The sequence below is a fragment of the Notamacropus eugenii genome, chromosome 2 (assembly GCF_028372415.1).
Source record: "Notamacropus eugenii isolate mMacEug1 chromosome 2, mMacEug1.pri_v2, whole genome shotgun sequence".
Lineage (NCBI taxonomy): Eukaryota > Metazoa > Chordata > Mammalia > Diprotodontia > Macropodidae > Notamacropus > Notamacropus eugenii.
In genome coordinates this window covers 531,595,326-531,612,641 of record NC_092873.1, presented here as the reverse complement: position 1 = coordinate 531,612,641, position 17,316 = coordinate 531,595,326, and the positions used below count along the sequence as shown (strand labels likewise).

Sequence of the window (17,316 nt, the reverse complement as noted above, 5' to 3'; positions counted from 1 at the left end):
CACATACCATGACTTGTCCAGTCACTGCCCCATGGATGGATGCCCTGCCAATTTCTTTGACTCCACAGAAAGAGCTGCTATAACTCTATCTCATACACAAATCCTTTTCTTCTGTCTTTGATCTCTTTGGGCTGTATACTACTATAGTAGTAGTATTTTTGAGTCAAGGGGTATCAACTTAAAAGCTCTTTGGGTATACTTCTAAGTTCTTTTCTAGAATGACCGAACCACTTGGAATTAACGTACTTAACAACTTAGTCTTAATGGTATAAGTAGATTTATGACATTCCCTTCCTGAAATGTATCAATGACTCTATTGCATAGTGAATAAATCCCAAGCTACTTTTAAACTGGTGTTTAAGACCTCCTTCCATCTTTTTATCATAAAATTCTCTATCATGGAGTCTTAGCCCAAGTGCATTGACCTTGTTCCCTGAACTTGTCCTAGGTGCCTTGGCTCAGCACTGGTCCCTAGGTCTTGTGGGGTCTTCCTGCACTCTCTTTGCATGATGGCATCATCAAGACCCAGCCCAAAAACCATTTTCTCTCTTACGCTCTCTTGATTTCTCCAGCTGCAAATGGTTTCTCCTTCACCTGAACTCATTGCAGTTTATACTCCTATTACATACATTTTGGAAGGGAAGAGTGGTTCTGGACCTGCAATTGCATCAGAATGAGGAAATTCTGGTATAGAAAACTCCTCCACTTATAGAGCTCACCCTCTTGCTTGTTAACGCAGTAGTTTAAGTGACTTGCCCAGGACAATTCAGCTGAGATGTGTCAGAAACAAGCCTTGGACTCAGATTTCCCTGGCTCACTTCCATCTTGCATTGTAGGTATTTAATAAATAGTAGCTGCCTGAAGCCTCCCAGAGCATTAACCATATCATAATTTATCTTGGATTTAGTTTATTCCGTGCTAATCTCTGTGCCAGATTGCAAATTCCTTGAGGGCAGGGATTTGTTTACAAATTTGAAGGAAATCTTGTTACAGTATTTAACTTGCTTCCTGCCTTAATGGAGCAAGTGAAGACTGGAAGAGGTCATAGTGCTCATGTGCCCCAGCCAGCACAGCCTCCTTGGACAGGTCTGCCCTCCACTCAGCCTCTCCTTCCATGAGTCTCAAAAGGGGTTTCATGAGCTGTGTGGAAGTTACACTGGCCATCACCTCACACAGACCTGCTCTAGTTTCAGTGGTTCTGGAGTGTGACCTGATTCCTCACAGAAAAGAACAAGACTGAACGTAAGCAGAGAAAAATCAGAGAAGAATGATCCATTTGTCTCTCTCCCCCTTTTTGATTAGAACTGTGATTTCATTGGTTCAGGAAACTTCTGAGGAAAGTCCTTTGTTCTAGAATTTCCCTCCTCCAGCTGCCCGGGTACCCTGAGAGGTTTCATGATTTGCCCAAGGTCACATAGACAGTGTGTAGCATAGGTGGAACTTGAACCCAGATCTTCAGGATTTGGATGCAGAGATGAGCTCTCTGTTCATGTACCGGCTCCTTATCCACCACCCTACTCCTGTCTTTTCCTTCAGCACAAAAATTCCCACTTCCAGAGCCAATAAACTTCAAAGGCAATCCACAGCTGTAAGGCAAATGGGAAGCTTGGACATTGTCTGTGAACTGGAGCCTCAGCTTTGAAGTCAGCTAGCCCTCTTCCTCTGGCCTTCCTCCCTTAGGCTTGGTATCTCCAATGTGCTGCCCCACTGTACTAGCAAAGTCATGGGAGCTGGAAGGTCACCATTTTTTGGTTACCCTGATGCACAGCTCTCTGGTGATTAATGTTGCGCTGACCTGATGGCTGGATTTTTTTCTGGAAAATGAGATGACAGATAACTTCAGTCAGTGGTGAGATGGACTCCTTATGGCCTTCTTAAATCCCATGCTCTAAGAAACCCGAGAACTGGGTTTTAGATTTAGTTAATGTCAAGTAGTAGAAATTTAGGGAAATATTTTCTATTCATTTTTGACAATTTGGCAATGTATCACAATCTTGGTGGGGCTCAGTTTTTCTCATCTATAAAATGGGGGATTAGACTAGATGACCTCTAAGGTCTTTTTTATTTCTAGATCTATGATTCCCTCAAGGAGCTATAACTAAGTCTGAATTCTGCATATTTCCATGGGGCTAGTACCAATGACCATATTTTACATAATTATAACTTCAAATGATGTGAATTATAGTATGTTCTATTGGGAGGACTTCTTTGTCTTCTTGAAAAAGACTTTTCAGATTCATAAATTCCTTTCATGGCAGATTTGAATATCCATTCCAATTCATCAAGCATTTATTAAGTACCTACTATTTGCAATATGATGAGAAAATTTAAAAGAAGAAAGAAAGGAAAAAAAAAATCCCTGCTTGGAGATGCCACCACAGGAGACAATGATGTACCTAAACACATGGGCAAGGGGAGGAAGTGGGTCAAATTATCAGGGCTAAATGCATGAGGTGATTTCTACCCCATCCTTACAGAGGGAGATAAAAATAGAAACAAAGTAATTTGGGGGGAAACATTTGCAAATGGAATGATCAAGGAAGGTTTTGTGTAGGAAGTGTTACTTTAATTGATAAATCGATAAACATTTATAAAGCACCTCCTATGTTCCGGGCACTGTGCAAAAGACAATCCTTGCCCTCAAAAGCTTCTAATCTGATGGGAGAGGTAACATACAAACAAGAATATACAAATCAAGCTCTATGCAGGATAAATGAGAAATAGTTGATATCCTTTGAAAGAAACAAAGGATTCCGGCAAGCGAAGGTGAGGTGAAAGGGGAGGATATCTTCCATCTGTGGGCAGCCTGTGCAAAGACAGATGGGAGATGAAACAATGTCTTTGTACCCCCACGGTGGATGGCGCTAGCTCACTGACAGGTTCGACCTCATGTATGTGAACTTACATGTCATGTGAAGGTGTCCGGGTACAAAGAGAGTGAACATCCCTTAAACTACTCTTTTGTCTTCCTCTCTTAGATCATGATGTTAAAGATGATCTTCGACCAGACCTCGGTGGAGCACTGCAAGAGACCAAAACCCCAAACGGAAAGGCCAAAGGAATGCGACTTCTTCCTGACCGCCGTGCGCCTGGCTTCCCTGAACCAGATCTTGGACCCCTGGGTTTATCTGCTGCTAAGAAAAATTCTCCTGCGAAAGTTCTGCCAGGTAGCAAACGCAGTCTCCAGCTGCTCTCACGATGGACAGAAAGGGCAGCCTGTCTCCTTAGCCAATGAGATCGTGCAGACAGGAGCATGAGAGAACCTTTGAGCTGCCTGCATGCTACCTGCTTTGTCAACGAGTAGTCTTAAACCTTGCTGTGAATTCTGGCGTCTGCGGCATGCCTGTGTTTATGTATCCAAGTGGAACGAATTTTTTGCTCTCAGGCTAAATGGCCTCAAAAGACCCAATATCCCCCATGAGTGCCAAAAAACAAAACAAAACAAAACAAAAAAAAAGAATCTTGAAATATAAACAAATGGAAATCTATCTGCTATTGCCTGTGTCTCTTCCGTTTGTAGCCTACAATGTGATTTCTCATGTGGCCAATGCATCTTGCTCCCTCTCGAGCCAGATATGGCTGCCCAGTGCTCCGATGGTTTGGCCTGCCTCTGATTCAGTTCAGTTCGAGGCTTGGTTTAATACTATTTCCTACATGAGCAGCCATTGTGAATGTTATTATTCTCCTATATTACTTTTGACTTACCCTGTATATCTTTTCTATGTGATTGGCTGTGTAAATCTTTTACCGCAATAGAATACGGACTCCTGTGGCACAGGAATATTTTCAATTTGGTCGTTATATCCCCAGACCTTAGCATAGTCCCTGGCATACAGTAGGTGCTTAATAAATGATTGTTAGGCAAATGAATGAATAAATGAAACAAGTATTTTTTAAGTGCCTGCTCTATGACAAGAACATGGTAACTACTTAATACATGCTTGTTGGGTAACTGATGAATGAAATCAGCAGTTATGTAGCAAGTACTTGATGAATGAATGAAATAAGCGTTTATGCAGCGCCTGCTGTATGACTGATACTATGCTGGGTGCAGGAGATCCAGAGACAAAAATGAAAACAGTTCTTGCTCTGCAAGAGCTGGGCAGAGGTGGAGGAGAGTGGTTTTCTATTTAAGTAATTTTTAAAAGAAATTTTTGAAGACATTGGTCTTCCTCTCCTCCTTTCTTTGTCCCTGTATCTGTCAGTGAGTCTCTCCATCTGCCTGCTTTTCTCTTTAACCTTGCTGAGACCAAAAACATAAGGGACTTTATTTGCTTTTTCTCTTTCCCTCTTAAATGGTTGGACTTGAAGACAAAGCAAAAACAACATCATCCATTCACAAAGTGCATTAATATTGAAGTTCTTTGCCATCATGTTCCATATTTCAGCATTAAATCTTAATCTCACCCTGTTTAATGGTTGTCTTGGTAACTGCATCTATCCAGCATCCAAATAAGAGTCATTGACATGACTTTTGGAAATGGTGGGGTTGGTCTTTCTGTAAAATGGGAACGCCTGTTCAAAATGTCTGAGTCTGATGTATTGAGTTAGCATAGGGATTTGTTGTTTTGTTTTGTTTTGTTTTTTTAAGTAATGCTACACAAGCATTGAATCAGATAAGTAAAGTTTCTTTTCCAGTTAATGGCTCCCATACTTGAGTCTTAACCCTTGCCTTTCGTGGGTCTGGACCTACTAGTCAGAAATCGGGGTGAAATCTGCTGAAGACACTAACTAGCTTAATTCCTCTGAACCTCAGTATCCTCCTCTGTCAAATGGGGTGATGCTAATAGCACCTATCTTACAGGGCTGTTGTGAGGTTCTGATGAAATGATGCATGTAAAGGGTTTTGTAAACCATAAAATTCTCCACACTCCATCTCCTCTAATTATCTATATCTTTAAATAGTACTCCGATGATAAGACCACGGGTATTGCCAGAGACTTGGAGTTAGAGCTATCTGTTTTGTGGATCTAGGTTTAAGCTACACACTTTAAAATGACAGGGTGCATATGTTTGTTTGTTTTTCAACAACAGATAATTAAAATGTTGTTTCTAGAGCTAATCTCTAGCCACAACAGCCAAATCTGTGTGGGTCTGAATTCAAACCTATGATGTGTCAGGCATCTGCTAGGCATTGGGGATACAAAACCAAAAATGAAACAGTCCCTGCCTTCATGGAGATTACAATCTCCTAGGGTAGGATTTCTTTGTCTTTTTAAAAGACTTCATTAGAAAGTTCCTTGAAGGCAGTTGGGAAAGTGCCAGATGGTGGGGATAGAAAGACAACAGCAACAACATCAAACCTGTCCCAGCCTGCAAGATGGTTCCACGTAGAAATAATCTTTGAATTTTTTTTCTGTATTAAGTATGCAAGCCCATTCTGAATTTTTTTTATTATTCTCTCTCCTTGTCTCATTCTCTTTCTCTCCATCCATCTCTGTCTCTTTCTCTCTGTCTCTTTTTTCTCTCTGAATCCTTTCCTTTTCAGTCTTTTTCTCGGTGTGTCTCTTTTTTTTCTCTCTCTCCCTCCCCCTCTCTTTCTCTCTCTGTCTGCTTCTTTCTCTGTCTCTATAACCGATTTTGATAATTTTTGCTCTTTCTGGGTTAAAAAACATTTTATTTTGTTTTCTTTATAGCTATTATAACCTCTATCTGATTTTGAGTGGGAATTAATTTAAGGAACTTCAACTGTGCATTAGGTTAGCATAATTATTATCCAAGCATTGGCTGGATCAGGAATAATCCAATGAAGCAAATTAGAGAATCTGAGGAAAAGCATAGCTCTGCTGAGGACGCTAATAGAATGTAGGATGTTCCTTCCTCTAGGCTGGAGTTTGCTACTGGAAAAGATCTAAATAAGCTATATAAAACCCAGGAAACCTTCTAGATCAAGCTTCCTGATGGCCCAGAGTAGGGCATGGTATAGACACTGAAGTCACCTTATTCCCTCCCCAGGAATAAGCTCCTTCATTATCGCTATTGAAGGGAAGGCCAGTCCCCGGCATGAGGGCTAGCCTTGTCATTCAGCAGTTTCTCTGTCCTTCTCTTGGACCTGGTACCTTCTTTCTAGGGCCCACAGATGACAGGAATCACTCTTTGAGAACCTTATTCATGAGAGAGGGGCATTACATATGAGGTGAGCCAGGAGAGGGGGGAGGGGCCACAGGGGGGTACTCAAAGAGACTTATTCCCATGAAGTGGTTCCTCATGGGAGGTCGGATCAATCTCACCATGAGGTTCTAGCGTATGTGGGTTTGTGTGCAAATATATGTGTTTATGCAGGTGTATCCATGTGCACATATACACATGTGCGTGATGGGTTACATAGCAGGCCTGGCTGTTGGGAAGCCTTGGCTATGCAGTAGCTGAGTGACATTGGGCTAGTCCTTCCACCTCTCACTGTCTGTCCCAGATAACTTTTTAAACTTAAAGTCACAACGAGTTGTTGTTCCATATTGACTTGTAGAAGTAAAAGTTGTCTCAGAGATCAAGTCTTTTTTCTCTGAAATAAAGGAAATTTCTTTACCAAGAGTTTCCCACATTGATAAAATCACAGATGTGGACCCCAAAATCTGTGTGTATTTTAAGTGTGTAATTGAGTACATATCTAGAGGCAGTGTGATATAGTGCATAATACGATGGACTTAGAGGCAGAGAAACAGAAGTTAAAATCTGATCTCTAACTCTTGCTGCCTGTTGGATACTAAACCGGTCACTTAACATTCCATGCTGATGAAATCACAGATCCTTTGATCCTTTCCTTGTCCAAATATGTGAAAAATCTTGGGAGTCTTTCTAAAATAAAAGGCTGCAGCAACAGGGTGGGCATCCATGATGCATTCTATAATGTGATAGGTATATTGCTCTCCATGACAATGCATGAAGCTGATCTAGTGAATAAATAGTTTGTTTTATTCCTCAAAAAAAGGAATTTATCCTTCAAAAATACAATACTTTCCTGAGGAATGCTAGTGTTCTTATTGTGTTTTTTATAAACATTGTCAATAACCGATGGATGATTTTTTGGAGGGTGCAACTGAGGAACTTTCATCAAATAAACTAAAACTTGTTCTTAATTCCCAAACACAATTTCATTGGGGTAAATACTTATTGGGCATTGGCCACAGGATAGACCATGACAGACTGGATGGTTCCTTCGGAACAGTTTCTCCAGTATTTCAGTTGGTTGTAGAGTTTCAGGGCATGGTGCCGTGACAGTTTTGTTCTTTTAAATTTTGTTTTCATACCACCTTCATTTCCAAATGTCTCTCTCACTCTTTCCCCAGTGAGCTCTCTATTGTAACAAAGAATAGAAAATGAAGCAGACAAAGCAGGTCCAACACTGTGAGTAATGTTCTGCACCCACAGCCCCCCGCCTTTGCCAAGAAGGGAGGAAGGTACATTTTCTCATGTTTCCTTCAGCGCCATCTTTCGCCATTCCAATTACATGGAGTTAAATTTCAAGCTTTGCTGTTGTTATCGTTGCGGTTGATGTTATTTTTGTGACTGCCGTTTACATGTCTGTTGTCACTGGGCTACTGCTTTCCCATTTTACTTAATTACCATGCTATGTATCAGTTCATACAGGTCACGATGATGATGGTAATGAAGACTTAAAAGAGAGGCTTGAAAGGAAAATACCATGCAAATGGGATGTGGTTTGCATCCATACTCTTGTGGGGACAACAGGTTAAGAACATAGAAAACAGAAGCTTTGAAGCTGTTTTTTAGAATAGAAAAGAAAATGGGCCAACTTGTGCAAAAACCATGCCAGCAAAATGGTGCCTATATTTTCACATTCCCTTATTAATTACAGACAGAGTTTCTGCCCAAGCCCGTCCCTTCATGACAAATGCAAATCTGAATTTTATGGTATGTAACTTTTTGTTTGTTAATGGAGGAGCCAAGTCCACAAGCACTTACTATATACCTACTATGTATGAATTTAGGGGCACTGAGCCAGGCACTCAGGACAAAGAGACAAAACTGGAACTATCTCCCTCTAGGACCTTACATTTTATTAGGGTACCTCCTATTCATGTTCCCGGGGAGAAAAAGTTACTGCATAAAATCCAATGATTTTGAACAAGTGAGACGCATTGAATTCCTGTCTTGGGATTTAATATGGGAAGAATAGGAATGACTGTGATGGAGTTAGGTACAAACTACATAAAAACTGGTGCTGTGCCTTCAAAGTGCCTGGCACATTGTAGGTGCTCAATAGATGTTTATTAAGCTGAACTGGGTTGAGTTCACCCATGACATATTCCCATGATCTTTATTGATAAGTGCCACATAGTGGCTAAATTGATATTCCTAAAACACAGGTCAGATCATGTATGTCCCTCTTCTTTTAAAATAATCTCTAATGGCTCCCTATTGCCTCGAGTATCAAACTCATATAAATCCCTTCCTCCAAGCTACTTTCCCACATACCCCCCATTCCAGCCAACTGGCCTTGACTGTGACAATTCATCTCCAGTCTCCCTCCTCTTGCATGGGCTGTCCCCATGCTTAGAATGCATACCACTTTCAGAATCCTAGCTCCCTCTAAGCCTCAACTCATCAAGCATCACTCTCTCTCTCAGGCCTAGCCTGGGCTCCAAATGACTATTATTTTGCTTCTAGTTTGACTTCTCTGCAAGTACATTGGTTCCCCCCAATAGAATGTAAACTCCTTGAGGAACTTTATCTTACTTTTAGTCTTTGTATCTCTAGCCTCTAGCAAAGGGTCAAACACATGGTAGGACTTAGTAAGTGTTTGTTGAGTGAATGAAGTCCCAGTAGTGAAGGTAATGTAGCTACACTCATGTTCTCTCTACTGCCAATAAGCAGGCATCTTCCATATAGCAAGTACAGCTCAGTATGGAGCTCAGTATGGATGCCAAATTCCAACCACTGTTCTGATGGATGTATTTCAGAAAGCATGAGCCTACACTTCCACAAATGTATTAGCTGGAGTCAAATGGAGTAGGTATATAAAAACCAAGATTTCAAAAATTCCCCTATGGATATTGCTTTAACTGACACAATGGAGGCCACATAGTGGATAGAATGTGGACCTTGGAGGTGGAAAGAACTGAGTTCAAATCCTACCTCTACCACTTCCCAGCTGCATGACCTAGGACAAGTCACTTGATCTCTGTGCCCCAAACAACCCCCTACAAATTCTTCTCTTAAGTCAGAGGTGGAGTTGTCAGTCCCCTTCTTCTGTTTCGGGGGGAGGACGTTCTCTTCCTGGGAGTTCCTTCTCACAATGAAATCACAGACACTTCATATGTTCATGGTGATTTCTCCATAATTCTCATAATAGCCTAAGACCAAAACACAGAAGGATGATGAGAGCCTAAACTTTTTAGCTGCTTCAGATGAAAATTCTCATTTGGAGTGAAACGTATTGCTGTGCTCCTATGCTGGTGACAAAGCAGAGAAAACAGTATAAAAAGACAATGAGGTTACTGTAGATGAGTTGGTCAGTCTTGGGCAGTCATTTAATGGGAGAGTCTTTAGGCAAGTCAGATCAATCCACCAGCATCTATCAAATGTCTTCTATGTGCGAGGCACTATGCATATCCAGACAAAGTCTGTCCTCAAGAAACGTAGATTCTAACGGAAGAGTCAGTCAATTAATCAACTAGCTCTTTTTAAGCACCTACTATGTGTCAGACATTGTGTTAAGGGATACTCTCAAGGAGCTCATAGTCCAATGGGGAGTGACTTTCCCATGGATAGTTACAAAATACAAATGCCGTGATGGAGGATGAAGTTACTAAGCCCAGGACTGAGTTCAAATCCTGCCTCTGATCTTTCCAGCTGTGTGGTCTTTGGCGAGTTCCCTCGCCTCCAGGGCCTTAGTTTCCTTATCTATCAAAGGAGGGATTAAAGTCACCATCTCTCAAGTTCAGTCTACCTCCTGCTTATTTAAAACACACTTTGTATGTAAAATCCCTCCCAAACCTGCCAAAATCAGCTACTGGGACTACCCCCTGGAGTCCAGAGGGCTGGGATCAAGTGCTTTCTCTGACACAAGCTGTGTAGCTTCGGGCAAGGCAACTAAATTTCTAAACCTCAGGCAGTGTGAACAGATCAATATCTGTATATGCACTGGAGGAAGAAATGCCCCAGTATGACCAGTCACAGATCTCCGTCCCCAAGAATCTAGGTGTTGATTAGAATAGAAACTAGAGAAGCCACATTCCCCTCAGTGGTATGGTGGATGTAGACCTGGACTTGGAGTCAGGAAGACCTGAGTTCTAATCCAGCTTCTAGACCATTACTAGTTCTGTGACCCTGGAAAAGTCACATAACTTAGACTGCCTCAATTTTCTCCTAGGGATAATAATAATAATACCTAGCAGTTCCCAGGGCTGTTGTGAGGATAAAATGAGATATTTATAAAGACCTTCACAATCCTTAATACGCTCTACACAACCTAGCTTTTATCTGTTATTATCTTAAAATTTGTCTCAGTGCCTTTTCACAAACTGTCCCTCCCCCATCCCTGCCTGGAAGGTCCTGCCTCTTCAGTCCCTCAGTATCCCCAACTTCCTTCAAAGCTCAGCTCAGTTGCTGCCAACAATCCCATGCCCCCATTGCTGGTGCCATCAGCCCACCCTAGAATGACTTTATATAGACTGGGTGACCTCAAAGTTGTAGTTCTGCCTTATTACATTTTAAAACCGTAACAAGACCTTGGGGACTCCCTGAATGGTGCATTTAATTTTTTATGCATGTAGTACACCTTGTTTTAGTGTCATATCCCCAGCACTTAGCACAGTGTCCAGCACCTAGAAGGGGCATTATAAATGCTTGTGGACTTGCATGAGTATTGCTGGCTTGATTTTCCATCTTCTATGACTTTCTAAATGGAAGCACTATCTGCCAACCCAGGCTGGTGTCCTGCCTCCTGGTTCTCTTTGTGTGTTATTTCAAGTGTGGCTAACAGGAAATTACACCTAATTATAGAAGTGGGCCTCCAGAGACACATAGGGTCTGAAACCAAGCAAAGCAAAGGTCTCTTTCCATAGTGTCCGTTAAACTTTAGCCGAGGAACCTTTTTGTTGCCATTTTCTTTTCTCTTTAGCTACATTAAGGCCAAGAGGGCTTCCACCTGCCCAAAATACCAGCTTCTCTCTGAATGATGAGTAATTTAGATTTAATGGCCCAGAGGGAGAAGTTTGAAAATACAGTTAAACCTGTGAAGGAAGTGGCCAAGAGCTGGCCAGTATGGTGCTTTGTCAGCAACTGGCAAAATAAAGCAGAGACTTAAAGCAAGTAAGTAGGAATCACAAACCAACAAACCTTTGTGTCCCCCTCTCCAATTATTCAGAAGAGACATTGTGGGAGCTATCACTGATTTCCAAAAAATGCCATTTAATCAATGGAATGAAGAGCCCTGTGTTGGCATCTGGGCTCTCCCACCAATGTGGAAAAGTCCTTCACCTCTTTGGGCTTCACTTTATTTATCTGCTGTAGGAAAGGTTTACACTGGGTAACATGAAAGTCTGTTTTAGCTGTCCCTTTAAATAGTTCCTCCATTCTCTGTCTTGTTTTAAAAATACTACTTAACCTTTCTCATCCTGTCAGCCCATACTCAAATCATCTTGGAATGCTTTCATTTCATTGGAATGGAAATTCATGGATGTGATATTGACGAGTCCCCAGAGACCAATATAATTCTTTCACAAAATATCATTTTCACTTAAAAACCTATCACTTATAAACAATTTCTCCTAATGTGTCACAAAGTGACACATTTTCCCTAATGATAGTTTCAGTGCCATACACATGTAACCAAAGAACATATATATGAGAGAACATATGTTATGAGAATCTATAATTTAACTGGTTCCCTCATCCATTTGCAATGCAAAATAGGGAGGTTTTAACTACTCAGTTGATCACAAAGGCCCTCAGATTCCTTCCCACTGTATCATCTACAAGTGGAACCATTTGAATTTGCTTTGCACATGACCTGGAAGCTGTGGTTCCAGCCACCTCGGGAGCGGCAGGTAGCACCAATGTTTCTATAAGTGACTCTATACAGGTCAAGCTTGATGTCAAATGTGGTTTTTGAAAGATTTGTTTTTGCTTGTAAAAAACATCGAATTTTCTCTTTTTAAAAGCCACAATTCAAAGATGTCTATTGATCCCAAGGAAGCAGGAACGCATCTGGTAATAGCAAAGCATTTCATTAAAAATCAGGCCAGGGGTCCATCTGCAGGAAATCAATCTGCAAGCTTCAAATCTGAATGATATGAGGCAACATCAATCAAGCCTTCCTTCAGGATTTTTTGTTGCTGTTGAGTTTTTTTCATTCCGTCCAACTCTTTGTGACCCCATTTGGGGTTTTCTTGGCAAAGATAGTGGAGTAGTTTTGCCATTTCCTTCTCCAGCTCATTTTACAGATAAGGAAACTGAAGCAGACAGGGTTAAATGATTTTCCCAGAGTCACCTAGCTAGTAGGTGTCTGAGGCCACTTTTGAACTCAGAAAGACGCATCTTCCTGACTCTAGGACAGGCACTTTATGCACTGATCCTCCTAACTGCCTCCCATCTTCAGGATGCCTGGATCAGTATCTCTCCTTGCATTTGGTCCAATTCTACAGATTTGCTGTGTAAGTCATTGAGGATACAATTTTTTCACTGTATGTACATTCTTTCATCTAACTTGCCTGTTTATCTTCTTAAGTGAAATTTATTAAATGGGGGGAATACCTATGAGTTACCCCCATTATCCAATGCCAATGTGTGTATAAAGGATGACAGGCTTTAGTCCATTCAGTGAAGAACCTTTGTGGAGATCTGGCTTTCTTACATCTCTTTTTCTTTGCAAATTCTGTACTTCTTGCCCATATCAAAAGGAGAAGTGCCTCTCTTTGTGCCATTTTCAGAGGTTTAATACCATGGCGACCTTCCCAAGCATCTTATGGATCATATTGCCTTCCATTAGGAATAAGATTATCCAGGCTTACTGCATCACGTCTATTTGTTCCTGGTTACTCAGCGGGAAGCAGAAGGACTTTTTCTTGGTCAGTAGTGCAAGAGACATGTGGAGGAAGGAGAGGAGAATGCAAGAGGTCAATCCTCTTGACCTGGATTCAAGTTTGTCTTCTGACACATACTGGGCAGAGGATTCCCAGGGCCCTGTCACCTCTCTGAGATGATGAGGAGTCGTAGGGTACATGCTGATCTGCCTGTAGTACCAAATTCCTCACTGGCAGCTTCATCCCATATAGGAAAGGAGAGATGTCTAGCTTTTTTAAAAGTCTTTGGTAAAGGGGGAGTTTCCTTGAGAGAAAAGACTAGGTAATATGTGAGATGCCATTGCTGTGACTGGGAAAAGAGAAAGGAACAGAGAGAGTGCCCCCCAAAACATGACTGCACCCCCAAAATATTATGGCTAGCAGTGCAGGGTATCATATCAAGGGCTGGCTGGCCTTAAAGTGAGGAAGGCTTGGACACTGAGCATCTTGGCCCAGGTAGCTTTAAAGGTCCAAGTCCTGACCTACATCTGTCAGAAGGTTCCATGCTGGGAGTTTCTAATGCCCATAAGATCCCAACTGTACAAAAAGGAAAGGAAAGAGGAAAAGAGAAGGCAGGGAGAACAGAAAGGTCCCTTAAGGAGTAGTCAGGCTTTGTCACTGTTGTTGTTCACATCCTGCAGAGAACCCATAACGATACTGGTCTGGATAGTCTTCAAGCCTGAATTGTTATTGACATACTTTGGCCACCTAATTAAAATGATCCCAATCAATCAGTCAGTAGGGATTTATGAAGTGCCCACTATGTGCAAAGCTTGTTGATGGCTGAAGTTCAGCTCATAAGGGACCTAAGAGGTCTCTCCACCTCCTTGCATTTTCAGTAGCAGTGCACAGTGTAGAAATGAATTGCAATGTTGTAACTCCAAACAAAAGGAATAATCAGACTGCTGCTTCTTTCTGGAGGGAGGAGAGTTATGGGCTAACAGTAATCTCTTCTCTGCATCCCATCCAGTCCCCACTCTCCTTTAACACTACCCTGCTTATTATACATCTTACAAACAAAGGACTCGGGATTTGCTCGAGGGCATCCAAACAGTAAGCATCAGAGACAGCATTTCTATTCAGGTCTGCAGACTTCAGAGTCTGTTCTCTTTCCAGTGGATCAGTTGTATTACTACTTTTAGAGTTCCTTGGATAATTAATGCTGTAATGATATTCTGGCATATTCATTTCAATCTGGAAACACACTAAACACCTGATGAATGCAAGACACTCTGCTTAGGGGTGCAGGAGGGGATAAAGATAAAAAACCAAAAACAAAAAAAGAAGCTCCTGCCCTCAAGTTGCTTACCTCGCACTTAAATGCAAACTGACAAATCCTGGAAAATCTCGGCAAACTCTCCCAAGGTCCAGAGACAGTCATAGATGAAATGTATGCCCTACAATTCTGTTTAATGGACTTCTTTAAGACTTCAATGCACACGTAAACAGAAGCCATGAAAGAACAGGGACATACTTATCCACAAAGATAGGAGGCAAAATTCTCATTTGTAGAGCAACAGGTGAAATAATCTGCCTTAGGTCACACAGCTAGTGCAATGACCCTCAGCGTGGGTCATCTGCACAATGAAGGCCATGGTGTATGCTCGATTAATTTTTTTAAAAGTCACTTTAACTTTGGAAGAAAAAAAGGGGAGGACCATCAGTCTTTTGGACTAGAGACTTTTGTGCAGTAAAGTTGAACATTTCTTAAACAAAGGGACTGTTTGTCTTAATTTGCTTACAAGTAAATGTAAGCATTATTTACAGGGTCTTTCCTCTAAGATGTGACTGAAAATGCCAGCACTTTAATAATAAAAGGAATTAAAAGCTCTTTGTAGAAAATATAGGCTTATTTTCATTTACGTAGTTCCACTGAAATGTATGTTGTTGTACCCTCTGGTAGCATTGTCCTTTGCTCAGAATACTTAGGCTTATTTCCAATTGTATTTCCAGACTTGATTTTAGCTAAGTAAACTTGGCTTTCTCTATTGTGGAAACCAAGTACAAGATAAAAGTGCTTTCTTGTTTGGATGACACTGGAGACATAGCCAGTCTATGTATTTGTAAATATGTGCATTGTGTTTGTCAACAAAAATAAAGTTCATGTTCAAAAGATCCCCTGGTCTTTATTTTCCCTATGCCGGCTCCTCTCGGCACCATGCCATGGTTTTAAGGGTTTTGCTCCAATAAGACTCCAAAGAGAGCATTGTGTCATGGGAGAGCTGGGTGGGTGGGTGGGAGCACCTTGGAGTTCATATAGTCCAGGCAGTTTTGACTTTTCCTTGTGTCCTTGATCCCTTTGGCAGTCTGTTCAGTCAGCCTATTGACTCCTACTTAGAATGTTTTTAAATTCATAAAATAAAATAAATGGGATATTGGAAAGCAATTATGAAAATACTGGGGGAAAAAAGGACCCCAAGTTAAAACTCCTTATATCTAGTCCAATGCACTCATTTTACAGATGGAGAACCTGAGATTCAGAGATGTCATTTGACTTGTCTAAGGTGACATGAATATTTAATACATTCTTAAAGCATTGCTCTGATTGTGTTTTTTCTTCAGTAGCTCCCTATGACCTCTAGGATCAAATGTGAATTCTAAGAGATGTTAGGAAAGAACTGATAAGGCTTGAGACTAATGAGAACAAAGGATGTGAAACAAAACACTGAAATGAAATGTTTCATGGCTCCTTCTTACTTCTAGGATCAAGTATAAACTTGGGTTGGGCATTTACAGTGCTTTACAATCTCCTTTTCCAGTCTTATTTTACATCAATTATTCCCCTTCACTCACTGGGCAGTCTAACCAACTTGGTCAGTTCACCATTCCTTAGGCAGGATGTTCCATCTCTTATAAGCCTTATTTTGCCTTTCCATCCCTGGATTGATCCCCTGCTCCTTTCTGCCCCTTAGAATTCCTGCTTTTCTTCAAAGCTCATTTCAAATGCTGCCTCCTCCAAAAGGCTTTCTTGATTTCTCCAGATACTAATGCTTCGCTTTTCAAATTTCTTTATATTTCATATATGCTAATACATGATTTTGTATAGTATGCATATACATATGCACACATATGAGATATAGCCTGGTTCTTCTCACTTCACTTTGCATCACTTCATATAGGTTTGATGATGCTTTTCTACAACCACCCTCTTGTCCTTTCTCCTTACCTCTGTAATTTTTAGTTTGGATTGGAATCTAGTCTTGAGGGCTCAGGAAAATTAGGCTTGTCCTAATGTCTTTCATACTTTCCCTTAGTCCTAATCAAAGTTGCTTGGAATATTGATGAAAGGCTTCCTGTTGACCTGACTTTCCCAACAGTGATTAGAGAGTTATGGTCTTCCTTAGACTAGAAGCATATTTTCTAGACTTTTCCTCCATAGCCTGGAGGAAATCATTCAAACCCGGAAATGAGGGCTATAGGAACTTCCAAAGCTAGTATATGTCAGCATGAGCATGGGAAATGGAATTCATGTAGCCTTTTGGTCAGGAGCATACCATTCCATCACATGATGGAAGTCACCAGAACAGCCTATTGGTTTAAAGAAATAAAATGTCCTGCTATGTTATCATAACAATGAGTGGAGATTCTGCTAAGCCTAACCTGCTTCTGTAAGTACTTAAGATCCATTCAAAGATGAGAAGCATAGAATTTCCTAGAAAGTATCCTCTTTCTATAGAAGACACCAATCCCTCAGGTTATATTCCTACCAAAGGGATCAGTTGGTTAGACGGCCCTTTACTGCTGGTAACCCATCTATAAGAATCTGTTGTAATTCTTCTATGTAAAACCTCCCTGAAATAGGATTTAAAATCATTATTTAAAAAAAAATCATTTCTTTTTGTTTTTTACTAGAGAAGTAATTTACTGAATGGGTTCTTTATTTGATGGAGTTTTCTTACACCACTCTAATAACATTATCTTTGCCTCTCTGTTTATCCTAAAGGCAATCCCCGCCCACCAAAGAAAGAGATGAAAAAGGAAAAAAAACAAAACAAAACCACTGTACTGGGACCAAGTCCCCAGAGACTTGAGCATCTACTGGAGTAGAAATGAACATTTTAGTGTTGAGTGAGGTCATGATGATAAATTGCACTTGTCTCCTGCTTTCATTGATTAGAAACTTGAATTCTTTTTAAAGCTTTCAAAATTTGATGAGAAATAGAATAAAAATATTATACACTGACATTATAGTGACTAAAAATATATATTTTTTAACAATTCTGTCAATATTAATCCCTGACTCTGTGATGAGAAGTTCTGAAATAACGTACAGGCTATCTAATATCTAGAA

The 17,316-nt window shown here is 40.8% G+C and overlaps 1 protein-coding gene across 3 annotated transcripts in view; it reads left to right on the top strand.

The window, feature by feature from the left end:
• The window catches only part of PTGER3 (prostaglandin E receptor 3), an 83,912-nt gene that overhangs the window by 40,866 nt on the left and 25,730 nt on the right, over positions 1–17,316 (top strand). For 2 of the 3 annotated variants that reach the window (XM_072649839.1, XM_072649840.1), the window contains exon 2: positions 2,979–3,167. In XM_072649839.1, coding sequence (XP_072505940.1) covers positions 2,979–3,167 — 189 coding nt within the window. Of the gene's footprint in view, positions 1–2,978; positions 15,141–17,316 lie in introns of those variants that run through there. The other variant, XM_072649841.1, reaches the window with a different exon arrangement.